The 20252-nt window shown below is 45.7% G+C and overlaps 1 protein-coding gene across 1 annotated transcript in view; it reads right to left on the minus strand.

Annotated features, from left to right (window-relative positions):
- The window catches only part of macf1a (microtubule actin crosslinking factor 1a), a gene marked incomplete at its 5' end in the record, with an annotated part of 106550 nt that overhangs the window by 68360 nt on the left and 17938 nt on the right, over nucleotides 1-20252 (minus strand). The window contains 21 exons of the mRNA XM_079232000.1: nucleotides 86-235; nucleotides 1136-1423; nucleotides 1512-1685; nucleotides 1864-2079; nucleotides 2286-2441; nucleotides 2558-8611; nucleotides 10866-11001; nucleotides 11863-11954; nucleotides 12138-12260; nucleotides 12377-12475; nucleotides 12589-12696; nucleotides 12929-13012; nucleotides 13155-13314; nucleotides 14053-14246; nucleotides 14413-14551; nucleotides 14645-14823; nucleotides 14992-15158; nucleotides 15384-15567; nucleotides 15695-15821; nucleotides 15948-16102; nucleotides 18947-19120. Coding sequence (XP_079088126.1) covers nucleotides 86-235; nucleotides 1136-1423; nucleotides 1512-1685; nucleotides 1864-2079; nucleotides 2286-2441; nucleotides 2558-8611; nucleotides 10866-11001; nucleotides 11863-11954; nucleotides 12138-12260; nucleotides 12377-12475; nucleotides 12589-12696; nucleotides 12929-13012; nucleotides 13155-13314; nucleotides 14053-14246; nucleotides 14413-14551; nucleotides 14645-14823; nucleotides 14992-15158; nucleotides 15384-15567; nucleotides 15695-15821; nucleotides 15948-16102; nucleotides 18947-19120 — 9159 coding nt within the window. The remainder of the gene's footprint in view (nucleotides 1-85; nucleotides 236-1135; nucleotides 1424-1511; nucleotides 1686-1863; nucleotides 2080-2285; nucleotides 2442-2557; nucleotides 8612-10865; nucleotides 11002-11862; nucleotides 11955-12137; nucleotides 12261-12376; nucleotides 12476-12588; nucleotides 12697-12928; nucleotides 13013-13154; nucleotides 13315-14052; nucleotides 14247-14412; nucleotides 14552-14644; nucleotides 14824-14991; nucleotides 15159-15383; nucleotides 15568-15694; nucleotides 15822-15947; nucleotides 16103-18946; nucleotides 19121-20252) is intronic.

Consider the following 20252-nt stretch of genomic DNA (forward strand, 5'->3'; position numbering starts at 1 on the left):
AATATTAGATAAGGGAGCTGAATGTACTTATAACCATGCAACGTCATTTAAGTCTTTTGCCCTTTAGATTCCAGAAGTTTTGTACCTTTAGTCTTTTCTGCTTCTCCTGCAAGGCGTTCACATCACATGACTCTGCTCCACCTTTCTGACTGGCCAGTAGGCTGGCAGCTCCAGCCAACCACATGTTGAGGCCTTCTAGTTTCTGAGAGCATTCGGCTTTCTGCTGTTGAACCACCTGAGGGAAGTGAGCGAGTAGAGGGGGGGAGAAAAAAAGACCCACAAAGAGACAACGTGTGAGGAAAACGGATGCCGACATGAGTCCATCACAAGCACTTAAACTGGAGCATGTTGCAGGAACAGACTCTTTAAATTTATCCACCAGTTCTTACAAAATTCCTCAAACTAAATTATTGTGTAGTGCACACTGTGCCAAGCTTTGAGCATTTTGTGTCCAGAGTTCACGATCACACACATAGGCAGACATACAGACACACACACAAGGTCTTCACATCAACATGTTGGTCAAGCGACAACAAACAGAGAAATCAAACAAAAACACATTTATTTGCCGTTTTTCCTCTTTCCCCTCCGCATTCAGATGAGACAAGAGGAAAAACAGTTAAGCGCCGTAGCCAGCGAGGCCGTTTTCTGCAATCAGATCTCAAGCCTTTGTTACCGCTGTGACACAAGCGATTTCCTTCAGTGGCAATCTGGAAGAGCAAGGCAGACAGGTTAATAAAACACATGTTATAGAGACATGCAGAGTAGCAAATATGCTTGCGCTAAAAGCCTGTGTGGTAGGAGTGAGGGTGGTGATACTGTCCGTGTCTAAGAGCAGCACTAGGTTGCTTTCAAGCTATGGAATGTTGAGGATAGGTTTGAGGGGATGTATGATGGCAGCGCAAGTTAAATAGAGGTGGAGGTTAGCTTGTTTACGTCAGGTGTGAAATGAGTTTGATGTGATTTTATAGAAAGTGAGAACTATGATCTTGTGTAAGAAAGCACGGCGATCGTTTACAGCGTGACAAATGAAACTGTGACGTATAGTCCAGTCAAACTAACTGCATTTTAAATGTATTAGTGAGAAACAGCGCCGCGTTCCAAACCAATCCCACTCGGTCGTCCTTTTCCAAACCTCTCTCTCCCTTGCACTCCGCTTTGCTCTGTCCTTCTCCTCTTCTTTCGCTCTCTCCTTGCACTGCCGCTCCTCCTCCCTCGCTCTCTGGGCAGAGAGGGCGTCGGCCCAGGCCTGGGCTTGGCCGGACGCCAGGTGGAAGGCCCCCTGGAGCTGCTGGAGCTGCCCCAGGAGCCGCCGGCTCTGCTCGGGGGCCAGGTCCTGGGCCCGCTCCGAGATGAACACCTGGATGTCAAAGGCCGCGTTGTTGACATCACCGGAGCGAGCCGTCAGAGAGGACTGGAGCTCCTGAAAAGAAGTGAGAAAAGGGAGAAACGTTATTCCTCCATGGCTCTAAGGGTAAAGAGAAGAACAGTGTGATCCACGGACAACTTGCCTTGCAGAGATTCAGCTGCTGTGAGAGCTGATCATGATGGTCATCTTTCTCTGCCTTCTCCATTTTGTCCATCTCCGCCATTCCTCCGTTAATCTGAGCCTCTGTCTCCCTCAACCAAGAGAGCAGATTCTCCACTTGTCCTCCCAGGGACTTTTGCTCAGCTGTTACTGCCTCCTGAGAGAAAAACGCAAGAAAGATTAAATTCGAACATCTACACAGAGGAAAAGAGGAATTTTCTCTGGACCCCAACAGGATAATTGATAAAAAAAAATAATCTAATGAGAATAATGGTTCCAAGTCACCTCTACGACAATGATCACCAAGTACATATGTTCCTGTCCTGCTCCTTTACCTTAAATGAGTCTCTGTGGTCCCGTAGACTTTGCAGAATGCCCTCAGAAAGTGCTGTGGCAGCCTCATACCCTCGAGTCAAGCTCCGCCCGTCCTTCTCCAGGGCCAATAGGAGCTGAGGAGGAACGTCTTTGGGTCGGGGCTTCAACAGCTCCTCAGCGGCCTCCACTTCCTCGTTGACAGTGGGCTTTAAGTCACGCAATTCAAGGTCCAGAGTCTGAGAGACGGATTAGGAAAAGGAAACAAAAGTTTTCTTGATTCGTTTTGGTAAGCGACTAATCTGCTAATCAGCTTTTTTTTTTGTCTCACTCTAGGAACCAAATGCGCAACTGAAACTGCAGAATAATTTAAGCGTCAACAAAAGGTACATTCACGTTGACTGCCGTTTCATTAATGTAATGCAATCTAAGCATATTCTCTCACCTCAGTCTGTCTGATGATGTCATCCAAGACGATGAGGCTGCGGCCGACAGACTGCTGTTCCTGCTGTTTGAGTCGGACCTCAACGTGTCTGACCATGGAGAGCAGGGCCACAATTCGCTGGTCGTGCTCCAAGCACTCCTGACGCATCAATGACGCCTTTGGGAAAATAAAAATAAAATAAGATAAAACATGATAACACGTATAAATGTAGGCAGCAGAAAGGTTATTCTAAATCTCTATACATCCTTCACAAATGATCTGCTACTTCTTACCTTGCCAGTCGACGATGTCCTCCCCTCTTTTTTGGACATAGTTTTTCGACTCTCTCCGACATCGTCCTCTCCCTCCCCCCAACTCTCGGAGGCTGTATCAGACTCAGGGACTCCAGACGATTCAGACTCTGTCGAGGTGTCTTCTGAGAGAGAAGGCGCTGATTCCGGAGACTCAAACTGCTGCTGTTGGTCTTTTGATTCTGGAACGTTGGCGCTATCAACTTCAGGTGGTTGGTGCCTTCTCTTCTTTTTCCCTTTCCCTGCCGTTTTAGCTGGTTGCGTGCCAGCAGCCATTGATTGAGCCGTGGATTGGATGTCTGGTTTGCCGCTGACAGCCTTGTGAGGAAAGCCAATGGATTCAGCAGAATTCCTGGTTTCGTAATGGGATTCTTCTTTCCCAACAGATGTAACCGCTGCCAGTTGAACGCGTTCCTCAATGTGAGAATAGGGTTCTTCTAATTTATGTAAATATGGTGGACTTTGTTGGCTGGTCTCAGCTCCTTTAACCTCAATTACAAACGTCTCCCCTTCAACAACTGAAGGTCTCACAACACCACTGGCTGACTGTGTGTCCATCTTCTGCTCCTGAAAGTAAGCCGAGTTATCTGAATGTGGTTGTTCCATTGCAGGTTTTGTCGTCATTTTTGTTGTCACATCAGAATCCACTTTTTCAGTCAGTAACTTCTCAGTATCGGGCTCAGTTTTGTCCGTTTCTCTGGGATTCTTAGTCTTCTTGTTCTTCTTTTTCCGTTTACTTTGCTCGGTTTCTTTCGGCTGGACTGACGGAGCCGTTTCAACCTCTTCCTTTTCAAAGCTCCTGTTCTTTTCTTTCTCATTTGAAGAAGCCTTGGTTTCCATGTCCTCCTTGACATAACGTTTATTATCAGTCTTATCTTCTTTGACTCTTCTCAATGTCATTTCATCTTCTTCAGCCCTCATCTCTTTGCCACTCTCTTTTGGTGAACCACTGGGTCTCCTGACGCCATCATCATGACCCTCCACTCCATCAGCTTTCGCTGGCAGAGATTGTGTCTTTACAGTCTTGGCTCGACTCTCCTTCTTCCCCACCTCTTTGCGGAGTGTCTGCAGCTCCTCAGCAGCCTGCTTCTCACTCACACCTTTTTCAAATACCTTTTTAAGAATGCTCTCTTTGGCTTTCAGTATCAGGGCCGCTTTCTCGTCATTTGGTAGAGCTGATTTCTGAGGGAACTCTTGCTCCTTTCTTTTCGTTACTTCCTGACTGCTCTCTGGTTGTTCTGGTCGCTGATAGACAGAATCCTTCTCTTCAACTTTCTTTTCCTGCTCCTCCCGTTTCATCTGCTCTCTCTTATCACCTATTTCTGTATCCTTCAATGAAGCAATTTGTATTGCATCTTTCTCTGGCTCAATGGCATGCTCTGTCAATTCAAGAGTGGCTGCAACTGCTTCCTGTCCCTGTTTTACCAAATCATGTTGAGCTTCAATTTTCCCATCAATCTTTGCTTTACATTCTCCTGTGCGATGCCCTGAGGAAGCTACCTCATCTTGTGATGTAATGACAGCAATGGCAGCAGCCTGCCCTTCAATATTTGCACCAGCTGGATCAATTTGAGATGGCTGTTTTATATCTGGAAGGTGCGTTTCTCTCTCTGTTTCTTTGTGCTTTCCGTTCCTTTTATTCTTCCTCTTCTTCTTATTTTTGCTTTCCGTCTCCTTGGGCAGAGAGGCCAACAACTGGTCTGACTGCTCCTGGTCTTTGATAGGTTTTTCTTTCTCTACTTGATTACTCTTTTTGTCTTCAACATTATCTCTCTGTGCTTCCACATCACTCTTTCTATTAACCTCACTCAATTTTGATACTTCAATGCCATCTTTTCTTTCTCTGTCATCTCTAAACTCTGCTGCCACAAAACCTGCCTGCTTGCCATCCTCAGAATAATGATGAACCACTGACATGCTCTCATCACTGGGTCTACACTCCTTTTCCCCAACATTCACAGGTTCTTCATCTGACTTTAAAACAGACGCTCCTTTTCTGACCTCTCCCTGTAAATCTTTGTCAACATCGTGGACATGTGCCTGAGTGGATTCTCTCAGACCATCTCTGAAAACGTTCCCCTTTCGTGTATAATCAGTCTCACTCGCACCCATTTGCACTCTCTCATCTGGCTTTTGCTGAGGAAGAGGCTCTGATTTACAGATGTCAATCTCTTCTATGGCTTCCTGAACTCTTTTCTCAACATTAGTCACAAACGTACACAAGAGGTCTAGGGATTGGTCGGGCTCACTTGCAGCCTTTTCTTTCACTGACGCTGTCTTTTCTTTCACAATTTTGTCCTCCTTTGTTGTTGGGTCATGAAACAGTGACTGATCTGATACTACAGATGTCAATGTCTTTTCATCATCCAGTGTCATTTCTAAACCTTTCTTTGAAAGTGGAGATCTTGAAAGCACCTCAGAGTTTATATCTGACCAGTTTGCTGGACTGTCTGGGCTTGACACTGACATTATACCAGCAGGGCTGTATGTGCCATTTGATGAGGAAACGGGTGTCGCGCTACCTTCATCCCCCTCCATTTCCACAGAAGCTAATTTCTCCTGAATCTCTGAGGCTATATCACTGGAGATCAGTTCTTTTGCAATGGCATCCTCAAGATTAGAGATTTTTTGTCCAGTGGCCGGATCAACTAAGCCTCCTTTCAAAAACTGGTTGGTGGCTATTACCCTGGCCATGTTGTCGTCAACTAAACCTCTTTCACAGGCTTCAGATATGGTGAGCCTTTCTCCAGTACTGATGTCAATGATCCCTCCACTGTCTGCCTGGCTTTGAAGCAGCCGCAATGCTGGAACTGGGTCAACTTGCTTTGATGCAACGGCCTCAGGAAGGCTCAAGATGTTTCTCGTCTGCCCATCCTGAACACCTCTGAAGGGTTTCACCTCCAAAAAGCGGTTTCCTGTTTCGATATCTATCTTTCCCTTATTTACGAGCGCAGAATAAGGCACAATGCGTGCAGTTTCGGGGTCAAGCGCTCCTTGTGTTACAGCAGAAGAAGCCATGGCGTCACTGGCAACATTCTCATCCAGAAGACCCCTAGAAACGGCCTCTGTCAATGTCAGTTTACATCCAGAGTCAGGGTCTGAAATGGCTCCAGTCAATGCCTGGAAAACGACAGCTTCTGGGTGAGATGAAGGGCTGACCTTTCCTTGGTAAACCCACTCTAGTTCTTCCAACCCAGGTGCGATGGATCGATCCACTAGTCCTCTATCTACAGCATCAGGAACTGACAGCCTCATCCCTAAAGCATGATGTATTACACCACCCTCAGCCACCTGTCTTGCCAACACCTGATAAGCTTCTTCAGATCTAATCAACCCTTTCTGAATAGCTTGCTCCAGAGAAAGTGGAGACTTGGACTCTGGGTCAATAACACCTTCCATCTGTAGCTGTAAACTGGCTTTAGTGAGGGCTGTTGCTGAATCTGTATCCTTTCCTTTGTATGCCTTCTCTAGTGCCACAAGTTTTTCTCTTTGATCCTCCTCAATCAATCCCAGGTTTGCTGCTAGGGTGACAGAGACTTTCTTATCTCTGCGTAGGTCAACAATCCCCCCAGACACCACCTGGGCTTCCAGAAATCGAACAGCAGTGTTGGGGTCGATCAACCCTGCCTGAGCAGCCTCCCTTACCCCGCAGATCTGCTTTTTCTCTACATCCACAATCCCTGCAAGCGTTTTATCTGACTTCAGGACACTCCACATTAGATCTTCATCCAGTAAACCCTCCTGCATAACATCTTCCATGCTAAGTGACTCCCCGCTGCTCGCATCTAGGAAACCCCCAAACAGGCCAGACTGAGCCATTAATTTAACTGCTGTGTGGCCAGGAAGGACACCTTGAGCCACTGCCTCATCTGGCAGCAGCTTTTCCCCTTCCTCTGTCATCAGACCTCCCTGTTTGAGCTCTAGGACTAGCTTTGCCAATTCAGCATCCTCCCCTTCCTTTTCCACTGCCGAGTCACGGATATTAATCTTAGTTTTAGCATGCTTCGAGTCAGTCTCTGTCATAGGCACCTTTTGTTTGGTCCTTTCTAATTCAGTCTGGGAATGCTTTATATCTTTCCTATCGTCAGATTGTTTTGATTTAATATCTTCAGTTGCTTTTGCTCCCAGTGGGATGGATTTGAAAGGTTTCGTTTTTCTTTCTTCTGTTGTGGTTGTACCTCTAGTCCCCTGTTCACCATCACTATCCCTGGACTTTAATTCAGTTGCTACCAGCTCAGTTGGGCCTTCGGGATTTTTAGCTGAAGCCATTCGGGATATCTCTTTCTTTTGAGCTTTTTCTATAACATCTTTATCTACACAAATTTCCTTGTTAGCTTCAAAGGCTAAATCCTCCTCAGGAGTTACTGATGGTTTGCGCAGCATTTTGCTGTCATTTTCTCCATCATACCTTTCTTCTAGGCTGCCTGTACCATTTGTCTTCACTTCTCTTGGTGTGACTACATCGGAACGTTCTTCTTCAACCTCAGTTTGTATGTCACTTATCCCTACATCTGCCAAACTAAACTCTCTCCCCATTTGCAACTCTCCCATCTCATCTGTGGACAAACTGCTTTGTGGCTCAACTTGACTTCTAGCGGCTCCAGCAATCAGTTCAGTAGCTTTGACCAACTCAGGGTCGAGCAGCACCAATCTCTTTCCGGAATGAGCATCCACATAGCTGTGAGTCATGAGGTGAAACAGCAGCTTGTGTTTTGCTTGCTCTTCAGGATCCATTCCATGTGTTGGTGTTGCATCCCAGACAGGGCTTGCGGGTGATGAAGGCGATGGAGAGGATGGAGGTGGAGAGGAGCTGGAGGAACCCCAACTCAACCGGTTTAGAGACGGGGTACCTGACTGGTTCATACTGAAAAGAACATCTGGGATGTGGATGTTCTTGAGGGAACTGACAACACTGGGTTCGAGAGTCTCTTCAGCAGCCCGGTTTAGGGGAAGCACCTTGAGGGTTTCTGGGTTGTACAAAGCCCCAATGGCATGTCGCTGCCGTAGGATGTTCCTTGAAAGCTCACCTGAGATCGCTCCTTGTTGAAGAGCCTCAGCAATGGGCAGGAGTTCTCCAGATTGAGGCCAGATAATTCCCATAAAAGTCCAAAGAGACTCAAGGACCAACAGAGCCAAATTAGGAGAGAGAAGATCTCTGCGTATGCTCTCTTCCAAATCCAGGCGTTCTCCACTGAAAGGGTCTAGAATTCCCCCATTTTGCAGCTGTCGCGCTAACATGGCACAGGCTAGATCCTGGTCCATAAGCCCGTGACGAACAGCCTCATGGACTGTAAACCGGTGGCCAGATCGTGGGTCAGCAATACCACCGGCAAAGAGCTGAGCTTCAAGAAGTCGTACAGTAACTCTTCGATCAATCAGACCTTCCTGGACTGCGCGGAATATGCCAACCTTTCTTCCTGACCGGAGGCAGACAGTTCCTCCAGGTTGCTGTTTGACAGGGAGGAGAAGACGACCGGAGTCATCGTCGAGGACACAGCGCTCTTGTAGTTCGTGTAGGTTTAATTTTTCAGCTGTGTTTGGATCAATCAGCTCTTTTTGCTGTTGCCTTGGCTGGAGTTTGGTGAGGGTTCTGGGAGTCAAAAGTCTCTTGACATCTGCTTGCTCCAAACTCATATTTTTTCCCATTGAGCTTCTCAGGCCTCCAGTGTTCATCTGGAGTTCTAAAATGCGAAGTCCCACCTCTTCTCGGATGAGCCCGGACTCCATTGCTGCAGCTACTGGCAACACATTTGGTTGTTGGCCATCTATATACTTAGAATTTTCCACCAAAAGCAACGCTCTCTCTAGCTCGGAAAGGGACTGTCTAGTGTGGGTGTCAATAAGGCCTTGAGCTAGACCTTGTTCCAGTGACAGGTTGAGAGTGGAGTCAGGCTGGAGGAGCCCACCCATAATGAGCTGGGCCTCCAGTAGTACATGGCAGGTGTCCTGGTCAATAAGACCACGTTGAGCTGCTTTGAACACTGGGAATGTTTCCACTGTTCCCAGGTCAATTACTCCAGCAATGGCAATTTGTTTCTACAAAAAGAAAGAAAAACAAAATTTCTAACAACAATTTTGTATGGCACTTTAAAACACTAAATGAATCAAGTTATGTTGCTATGCTATCATATTAATTATACTATTATAGCATAATATTGGCAGAATCAGATGGTAGAATTAGAAAAAGAGGAAAACTCACAACCAGATGCCATAAAAACATAATGGATAAGTATAAAAAAAATTAAATACACAAATTGAAATACACATTCATTATTTACTTACTGCTATTTCCCATATTTCTTTTATATCAAAAAGCACTTTAATACTTACTACTCCATTGCAATTCTAAAACAAGCACTAAGCATGCAAAAAAGCAACTAGAAACAAAAAAAAAAGCAGAAAAAGCCCAAGATAATAGAAAACAAAGAGACACAAAAGAACAGAGAATCGTTCACAAGACGAGGTGATCAAAATATCTAGTTGAGAGAAAAGAGAAGAAAGCGAGCGCTACTTACCGTACGGGCGTGTCCCGTGGCACACACACAGTTTATGGCTCGGCAGAGCGAGGCGCGACAGGTGAGAAGCTGGTTGTTAGCAATCTGCATGCTGCTCTTCATTCTGACTTCTATCGCTGCACTGACACTAAATCCTCCTGCTGATTTCACTTTAGACTGGAAGGAGCTCAGAAAAATTACCACTATGAAGGTATGTTTAGCCTTTCAGTTGCATAGATACCATGATGAATTGCAGATTGTTTTGCAATATACCATGTAGCGTATAAGAGTGTTACTACCCGTTATCAGTGGCCGTGTTGTCTTGTGACATATCATATGTTTACGTTTGCGCTAACTTAACAGTAAACTGATCTGACGATTTAGTGTAATTACAAATGTCCTGCTTTAGTTTCCGTCTCCCATTCTGATCCTTGGCTCAGAGCTTGGATGTCCACAATTCTCCTTTGGCTGCTGTTAGTGGTTTTCAAGCAAAATGCTGGTTGAAAGTTTCACACATTAATAGTATGCATTAGAAAAAAACACAAAAACTCTCATTCACACACTCTGGTGATCTGGACACAACATGCTCAAACAGTGAAGTGTTATCTTTTTTTTGTTGCATAGCTGGCCTCTGGTGCACTTACACTCAAAACCCCTAAAAGTAAATTTTTTATAAAAACATCTAGGCTTCAGTGAGTATTCCCCTGTCAAAACACAGAACATTCACAGAGGAATCGGTCGTGAAATGCAGCTGTCAAGGCATGAGAATTATCACGAAGGATCGCTTGAAACCTGAAATTCTCACACATTCAATCTATTTTCTGACAGATGTACCGCATTGCATGTGGCAGAACAGGAATGACCACGTGAGAGCTGACTGCGCATGTGTGGTTGGTCCACTGTATACATGCGGTAAACATGATGCAGTTTACTTTATGCAGTGCCATTCTTTCACTACTACATAAAGAAAAGAAACATGAAACTATTCGGCAGCTACAGAGATGATTAAAATGTGAAGGTGCATCTATTTTGTAAATGATCGTTTCTAACCGTGGATCCACAAAAAGCTGAGCTCTACAGCTTCTAGCTAACTGCTAGCATGACTAGTGCGGCACCACTGAGGCCATGTTAGCGGTTCAGCAGATGTGTTTATGATGAGTATGATGGTGTGATGATGAGGATGATGACAAAAACTAAGGTGAGGATAGATGGTGAAATGACTGCAGGCTTTTAGGAGAACAATGTGAGTCAGTGGAACACTTCATGCTACGGCCCGATTCAGACCGTGTCATCCAGTGAACTCTTCTTTGCCCTTCCTTGTTAATTTACAAAAACAAAATAATGTTTTCAGAAAAAGCTTTCCTTGTATTATTTGTACCGTCTCCTTAAATGACAAAAGGAGGAGGTCAAACAAAAGTGCTAAAGATAAAATGTTTTTGGATCATCTGGATACACGTCTGAACGGGGTCTGTGATGTTTGTTAAACCAAGTCAATAAGTGACACTCGTCAATAGTGGTGATGTTTGTCAAAAATCGGTGAAGACACATCATGCTGTAGAACGCGCGCGCGCGCACGCACACACACACACACACACACACACACACACACACACACACACACACACACACACACACACACACACACACACTCTCGCTGGCCCACACTCGACTTCACGCTTAGCTCGCAAGCGTTTATAGCAAAACATTTAAACAATTACATTTCGACAAGCTGGAAAAACCTGAAAACACTTCTTTTTTTCCACAAATCAGCGCTAGCCCCCCTCCAACCGATATACCTTTCTTTCCTCCTCTTTGGCCAGTTGCTGCTCCAGCTGCTGCAGCTGCTGGGTGGAGCTGTCACACATCTGGTTGTAGGTGGCCGTCAGCCCGTCCAGCTGAGCCTCGACATTACCACGCTCCTCTGGGGACAACCTGAGGGGGACACGGGGGAGGAGGACAGAGCGGGTGGGCTTTGTGAGCGAGAGAGATGAAACAAACCATTTGGTACAATAACCAGCTGATAATACTCCAGTAATGTGAACCTGTTTATTTGAAACATTCACTTAATATTCCCCACCTTGCCTTGAGGTTTCATCCAATTACCCAAATTTCCCAAACTGTTATAAACCTGAAAAAGGTTCTGCTAAAAAGGAAAGTTTGGATTTCTTTACTTAGGTACTTATCCGTAGTCAGTGTATATATATATTTTTTAAATATACTTTATTAGAGAATGTGCACAATATAGCGACAGGGATCAGCGAACAAGTATTTTTTTTTTTTTGGTGTGTGTTGTTCTGTTTGCAGTAGTACTGCATAAAGTGACAGGAAGGTAGGGAAAACAGACAACGTAAAGTGAAAAATTAGAAGAAATACAACTAATAAATAAAAAATAAAAAATAAAACAATTGAAAATAAGGAAAAATAATGAAGTGTCAGTGTATTTATCATCACACTTCATTGACAGAAACAGCGACGAGTGTGTTCCACAAGGTAAAATGACTTTGTCAATGGAGTCGAGTGGCTTTAGATAACTGCTTCTGTTCCCCTCCAGAAAGGGCAAGGTAAAGCGGTGAAAATATTCTGAATATAGCGTACACTGAGACTGATAAAAACGTCCACAGCAGTACATTCTTTGCTCCCGTGCTGGTTCTCCAAACTCCAGCTACTGTAGGTAAATACACCAACTATGGAGAAGAGCCTCATGACTCCACTTCAAAACATCTGATGTATCCCATGTGTTACCCAGGGGAAGACAAACAGCACGTGGAGTGAATGCGTTGTGTGTGATCTTACTTGCTGGCCTGTTTCGACAGCAGGAAGACCTGAGTGCTCCTGATGGCTTCAGCCACTTCGTCTTTCTTGGCTGCCAGCTGTTCACTGATTGCCTTTAGAGGAACACACGCATGAACGTTCCAATTAAACAGTAAATGACATTGAATGTAGGGTGAAAAGGGCTACAACTGTTGTAGAGGGTCATCCTCTACAACAGTTGGGAGCTGCACAGAACAAAACGTGAAATGCTCAAAGGTAACCTGTCTGAAGAACAATGTGTTATATTTCTGTTGTACCTGTTGAGCAGCAAGTGAGGACTCGGCGTTGGGGCCCCCGGTCCGTCCCTGCAGGCCCTTGACCCAGCCCAGCAGGTCTGAAACATGCCCCACCCTGGCCTGCTTCTCCTCCTCCACCTCTTTCTGCACAGATCGAGAAAAACAATTCAAGATAAACTCCTCGCACATGGCATTGCAGTGACTTAATCTAACCACACGCTCCAAACAGGAGGGCGAAATGAAGCGAAACAAAGCCCCACCTCTTCCTCTTCTAGTCTTCTCAGGGCATCGCTGATGTACTTTACGTGTTGGGTTGTCAAGGTGACCAAGGCTGTGTAGCGTGTGCGCAAGTCCATGAACTGCAGAGAGAAACGGCCAGAAACAAATATAGGATTTAGATGATCGTAATATCTAAAAAAAAAAGATATTCGATACTTATCACAAGAGTTGACCAGACTCTCTCTATCCTCACCTCCTGAGTGATGGCGTCAGAGGAAGAGTGCATCCTCCTTCTCTTGACAGGCGACTTGTGCGTAGTTTCTACGAAGGCTCTGTAGGTCATCAGCTGCAGCTCGTAGTCCTGAAGAGTACAGCCACATGAGTAAGTGCAATGCCTGCATTATGATTGCACATAATGCAAGAGAGACTATTTCAGTGTATTAATGGAATACTAGTTTCAAACGCATTTACACGTCTGTTGATTGTTTCGACACAGAACAGTGACGACCAGATGCTCTGGATCAGTGCCCCTCACAAACCAGTGGACACACGTGACACGCTGCATATGAGAACCAACAGGAGCAGTCCCTTACCTTCACTGAGGTGCAGTACAGTTTGGAGTGAGTCTGGCACTCGTCTAGTTTGGCCTGATTCTGTTCAATCTCAGCTACTAATGCCTGAGGAGGGGAATCGGACATAAAAAACACACATTATGTATTTAGTCAGATTTAATGTTGCGGTTCCATTTAGTTTTATCCTTATTTTTCCATTATAGAACATTTGATATTTATATTTCTAATATCATTTATTGTTACTAACCGTCTGCTGGGCCAGTTGTTCGGACAGCGCTTTGCTATCCGTCTGTCCGGGTTGTGTGTTCTCCTGTCTCTCTGTCGTTTCTTCGATCCAGCTGATCAGAGCAGAATGACCGCCTCTGTACTGCTGCAGGGCCGAGCCCAGGGCTTCTAGATCGGTCCGTCTGCAACAAGAACAGGAAAGACTTTCAGAAACGCACAAACATATCTGTCTAAGTACAGCATGCTGCTGCTTGGCTTTCTCCTATTTTCTTACATCATAAGCTGGAATTAAAATGGATGTTTATTTGGATTTTATTTAAAAAGAGAATAGTTTTTTAAGGGATGTGTGCATATGTATCTAACCCCTTTGCTATGAGGCTCCTAAATAAGATCTGGTGCTACCAATTACCCTCAGAAGTCTCATTATTAGTTAAATAAAGCCCACTGAGAGCACTCCAAGTGTCACATGATCTAACGGAGCACTATTATATCCATTTTTTTAAATTATTTTAATGTAAGGAATATGGAACCCCAACAGACCTGCAAAGAGACGACCAAAACCCTCAGGGACCAGACGAGGAGGGACATTAATCAGAGCGGCAACAGAGAAAACCCTGAAGGAGCGGAAAGCTCCACCCATCTGTCCATAGGACCACTTTAAGACGTGCACGTTTAGAGTTGGAGGAGAAATGTCCAAATAAAAAAAACTTTAAATTCCAGTTTTTAAAGCAACGTAGTTGGAAAAACCGCCAAGAGGGCCCTGTATCCAGTATGAGAATGTGTTTTAGCGAGACAATATATCGTTGCCTGTTCTGCTATTATACATTTCTCTAATAATCCTCACGCTGACCATCATTCTGGTAACCCTTCTCCTCATCTCCTCCCCAAACCTGCTCTCATCGTCCCCCCGTCCTGCTCACCGTGTCTCCATCTGTCTCTTGACTCCGCTCCACCTCTCGGCCATCTGATTGGCTCTCTCCTGGTAGCGCTCCAGCTCGCTGCTGCGGTCTGGGTGGAGCCTGCTGAGCTGGGAGCCCGCCTCTTTGGCCCGACCCACCTCCGACTGCAGAGCCTGGAAGACGCCCTCCTGCTCGACGAGCTCGGCCTGCCACCTCTGGAGAGAGGATGCAGCAAAACGTTCAAATAGTTTCACGACATGAAGCATTAGTTTTGTTCCGTTTGTCTCCGTCTCTTGTCTCCAATGTAAAGCGTCTTTGTGTACATAGAAAAGCGCTATAAAAGTTGGAATTATTATTATAATATGACAGCGTGTCCCTTACCCCAAGTTGATCTCTGAGGCTTTGAATGGTCGACGTGTCAGCGGGAACAATGTCCTCTTCACTTAGCCTGCTCTCGTTTTTCCTGACCTGGCTCTCCGCTTCATCCAGGCTGCGCATCAGGATGTCCACCGTTTTTAATCTAAAAGGCGGTTAAAGGTAAAGAGTGAGTGGCACATTCACATATATTTCTGAGTTGATCGATCGACGTAAAAGAGTAAAAAAGCTCACGAACTTTTCCAGGTAGACGGCCGAGAGGTTGTGCAGTTTGTCCGTCTTCTCCACGGCCCGGTTGAGTTCCGACCGAAGAACGGGAACGCTGGAGGACGTCGGCTTCTCCTCGAAGAAACTGACGCAGCGGCGAGACACGTCGCCCAGGCTGGAGCGCACGCCATCCAGCTCCGACTGCAGCTTCTGCTCAGGAATGTGAAACGAGGGGTTAATAGCGTCCTGGTGACCGAATTGTAATTAAAAAAGAAATATTGCCCGTTGTTTTCCAGTAAAAACAAATCTTTTTTCAAGAAAACAGTCGCTGATATTAATTATTGCCCACTGCAGCCAGCAGATGGGGCTCAAACTGACCTCCTGCTCCGCTATCTGGACAGTGTTGTCAGCGCTGTCACCTGACAGCCGGCTTGGGGGCGGAGTCTGAATCCCCCTCATCAGTCTCTGCTCGGCCTCATTTAGACGAAGGGTGATGTTCTGCAGCTCCGACAGGTACGAACGGGAGACCGACTCGTCCTTCTCCACTGGAGACAGACAGAAAAGAGAAAGAGGAGTTATTTGGGGCCTGAACAGAAACACTGCAGCCATTTGCTTTTACATATTTCCCACTGAGGGAGTAGACGTTTTAAGTGGCATGCCAAGAAAATACTTCAAAGTACTTGAGTAAATGTACTTAGTTACCACAACTGTTACCAATCTACGTGTTTAGGAGGTGTGTGTGCATCCAACAGAGTATATATGTGTCCCACCGGTCTCCATGTTGAGCAGCAGGTCCTCGCAGTGCTGCTGGGCCTGCTGGACGTCCTTCTCCAGCTCTCGCCTCTCGCCCGCCGTGAACTCGGAGCTCTCTTTGCTGTCGGACAGGAAGTCGGCCAGCTGGGACTCCAGGTGATCCAGGACCTGCTGCCTCTCCGCCGGGGCCTGACAGCGAACCTGACAGGTGAGACACAAGAGGGAGACGGTGAGGAGGAGGAGGAGGAGGAAGAGGAGGACGTCACACTGGAAAAGGAAGACGGCAGATCGCAAACAGGGCAAAGAAAAAAAGAAGCCCATGTCTCACCGTGTCCAGGTTCCATCCGGAGACGGTCCTGATGTCTTTGAGCAGGTAGTGCCAGGACACCACACTCTTCATGTTCACATGCAGCTCATGCCACAGAGACATGACCTTCTGGTACAGCTGCTCTGCCCTGCACACACACACACACACACACACACACACACACACACACACACACACACACACACACACAGTGTTCTTACCACTTCCTGACATTATAGAAATCGGAAACCAATTCCTGGCGCATGTGTCTCACCTGCTGGCCGTGTCCATGGCCTCCTGGTTGGGAGGCGGGACGGTGAAACACACCGAGGGGACCATGGCCTCGTTCCCCGTCGTGCTGATCACCTTCCACTTGGTCCTCTGAGAGTTGTCCTCCAGCACACACTCCTCGCCGCGGGTTATCGTGATCTGAGAGGAGGCGGGAGAAGGGGGATAGATCGAGCACAGATGGAAGGATGGGGAAAGAGGGGATGGAGGTTATGGGAATACAGATGTTGGGAGTGAGGAAGGGAACAAGATGGGAAAGTAAGAGAAAGGTTAGAAAAGGGGGGATGGATGGTGGAGGGATTAAAGGAAAAAGAGGATAAATCGAGGAGGAGAGAAGTGAAAAAAAAGTAAACCAAAAGTTGAGAGCAACAAACTCATAATGCAACACAAAATACAAAACATTCATGAATTTCATGAAGTTAGCAGAAGCCCTAAAATGATATGCCACTAGAGACCCTGACACGGGACTGGAAGCTGCTTTGCACCTCGACGCTTCAAAAGGGACAGTTCAGACTTTCTGAAGCGTGGTTGTATGAGGAATATATCTGTCAACCTACAGCAGGCGGAGAAACAGACCAGCAAGTTCCAGCAAGGGACCAAATAAAAAAAATACAGCTGTGGACGAGGACAGCAGCAAAATGTATGTTAGACACCTACAAAACATCAATATTAGTTTAAGTGGACTTTATTCACTGTGGTCACTTTAATTGCACTCACCTGGTGCACACCAGGTGACATTTAAGTACTTTTGTATATTTAATTTAAAATTGCTACTGTATTCTTCTCTTACTGTTTATTGTTATTTTATTTATATTACGTGATTGTTTTTACTATGTGTGTGCAACGCTGCTGTAATCCTGCAATTTCCCCACTGCGGGACTAATAAAGGATTATCTTAAAAAATAATTTTCATGGCTTATAAAAACGGCCATTTTATATTTTACACACAATATGAACAAACTAACCAGCAGTCTGCCAGTTAAAACTACTTATTTTGTCAAAGGTGATGAGAGCAAGAGGAAGCTGTGAAAATATTCTAAATATAGCACACACAAAAGCTGACATGTTTGTTTTAGGTGCATTGATTTGCTCCTGTGCTGCTTTTCCAGTCTGCTTCTCCAAACTGTCCACTGCTGGTAAATACACTGACTAGTGATCAGTACCTCATACAACCCAATCATTCCCTTAGTCAGGTTTATTGATACCTGGACTAGGTTTCACAAATTCACCAACGAGTTAAAAAACAAAAACAACCGGCAGTGACGTGGTGATTTGAAGAAACTCAGCAAGAAAAAAAAATAAAGTCTGCAATTAGTCCATTTATTTCCTAAAATAAACACAAGGCAAAGTGTTTTAGGGCTGCCTCCCCCACCCACCACCCTCTCTCACCCCCTCCCTGCACACACCCAGAATGAATGCTATGCACAATCAGTACGCACATGGAATGTAAATTAAAAACTTTAAAGCTGCGTTGTGTTATTGGCTGACTGACTGAATGAGGGCGTGTTAAATCCAGTTCAGCTCACTTAATTCCCATCTGCCCTTATCAGCGCTGATGCTGTGTCTCATCCTCACCTTTCACCTCTTGGGCGGTCAGTGTGAAAGTATTAGTATGTAGTAGTACAACAAGAAAGTTAATAAATGGTGGACACACATGGAGATGGAACTGTGTGATCTCTCTACGGTCTATACTCAACCGTCAGAACTGTAACCACAATTTAGCATCGTGTGTTCTGATGGATCAGGCCCAATTTTCCATTTCCATTCTTTGGTTTCAGGATAGAAAATCCAATGAATGGGAAGGGAGAAGGATCAGATTCACCCACACACCTACTGTTTGACCTAATTTGACCTGCCAGGGCGGGTATCAAACCTGACATCGGCTGATAAGAGAGGGGCAACGCGGTGTGTGTGCAGTGTGAGAATCTGAGGTGAGAGAGGGAGAATATAGGCAGCTATACCTGAACGTTTGTCTTGTCAGCCCAGAGGAAGGGAACAGGAGGAGGAGGAGGAGGAGGGGGAGAGGGGTGAGAAGGGAAAGGCAAAAAAGGTACATGAGGGTATGGAGAGAGAAAGGAGGAGACACAGGAAAGTGAAGGAGAGAAAGATTACTTTTGGTCACGTGCACGTTTACCAGCACACACTGATTTGTTTGAGAAGAACTTTCAGCGCCGATCCTTTTTGTTCTAGATCGGTGACTTTGCAGAAGACCACCTTCCTTTCTTCACCTGGATGCAGCGCCTCACATTCAGTATGCTTCGATGGACAAACTGGCCCCCGAGGAATCAGACACGGCAAACTAATAATAGCAGCGTTCCCGTGATGCGGGGAGGCGCTGCTTTTCGACCGGCCGCAAGGAGGGGATGGGACAGATGTTTAATTCATTGGCTCTTAGCTTCCCAGAGGACATCACAGCGGAGAGGGGGAGGAAGGGAGGGAGACTTCACTCGTTTCTGTGTGTGTTACATAAAAGTGGCACTGAGGGGAATCAACGCACACCTCCAGCTCTCCCCTCATTAATCACTACTTTACTTCCTGCTTTTTGGCTGTTTGCAAAGATACTAATATCTTCTATTGAGAGAACGATGTGAGGGATAAATGCTGGATCATTATTCAGCGCTGCTATTTATACTTGCCGGTAAAAGTGAAGTGAAAACAGTTGGAGCAGTTACTAAAAGAATGCACTACTATTCATCAATAGGGACCACCTGGGTGGAGAGAAGAGATTGTGTAGACGCACTCATCAATTTAAAGATAAAAAATAAATTTCACCGCATGGAGGAAAGAGCCGTAATAGAGCGGCCACAAAGTGGATGTGGGAGGGGCTTGGAGAGGAAGTGCAGGGCAGAGGGGAGGCGGTCGGTGGTGAGGGTTAAAACAATAGAGTGGCTGAAGTCACAGTTTGGAAGTCAACGGTTCCCGACACAACACCGGTTTCCCAGAGCCGAGATGGGAAAAGCAAGACTGGCTCTAAAACATGCACACGTATGTGGTGGGTCCCCATACCTCTATCTGTCTGTAGTCGCAGATGGCTCTGATGGGCGTTGTGGCCCCCAGGGTGCTCTCTGCGTTGCGGGGCCGGAGCTGCACCACCGCCTTGGCCCGGCCCACCAGGCTGGCCACCGTGCTGCGGTACTCGATCAGCTGCTCCTTCTCCTCCTGCGGGACGGAGAGGAGCATTAGGACTGCCCATCACTTCACGTCTGTTAGTCTCAGAGTGATAATTTACTGAATGGACATCACGCTGTAATGAAGAAGACTTGACACTAGAGATTGAGACATAAACTCATGTTTACAATGTTTACTGAGGGAATACATCAATCTTTTCATAGACTTCTATATAATTAGTCGAAACTAAGTGGTCGAAACATGTTGTCTTTTTTAATAAATACTTTTTGATGAGAGCATGGAATACTTTCCTGTCCTACTCCGTCATTTTCTGAGTTAGTCACTTATTTTTGTTGCTAAAGGAGAAGTCAGTAGGCTTCATCCTGGGAGATGGTGGTGGGCTGACTGGCATTGACACCTTTAAATGTCACATCTTTCTTTAAGTTGTGTATTTTACACCAAAAGAAGTGTGGATTATGAATAAGAATGATGGTTAGCATTTTATCCTGTAGCCCCTGTTGTGAGTGGACTTCCTGACTCACTCTCCATTAGACATTTTAAAAAGGTGAGCTCTTCCACCCTGACAAGTAGATTTGCATTCAATTGATGTCTGGCCCCCAGCAGAGAGTCATTAAAGGTTCATTATAGAGACAGCAGGGGGAGAGGTACCGACGCAAAGAGATGGATTGAGTGAGAGGTGGAGACAGAGTGAGATAGAACGAGGGGAGGTAGGGCGGGGGGGGGGGGCGCTATAAATAACTTAAATTACACCCCAGAAATGAATTTCACACTGACACGGCGGTTGCTGCAGTCAGCACGACGAGAACAAGTAAAATAACGAGCTGGAGGAAACACAATTAATCAGGAGACACTTTCAAACGTGGGGGCATGAAGAAGTCCAAATTAATTAGAACCACAAGAACAACCACCATCACTATGAGAACAATTTGATTATCAGAGAAGCGTTAATATGCTCTCTGGACCTCTCGGTGCCGATGATTACATCCAGGAGAAGTTAGTCTAGAGATGTACGAAATTCATCCTTCTCCAGTGACAGTAAGAGGTTACACACATCTAACCATACAGTTATGGAAGTAGTTCAATATCAGAATCTTAAATCAGACCGTGATATAAGAGAAAGTGAGTAATCTATGCAGGGGGTGAAAGGGCTGATGTAAAATCC

This window comes from Taurulus bubalis, assembly GCF_910589615.1.
Source record: "Taurulus bubalis genome assembly, chromosome: 16".
NCBI classification, from domain to species: Eukaryota; Metazoa; Chordata; class Actinopteri; order Perciformes; family Cottidae; genus Taurulus; species Taurulus bubalis.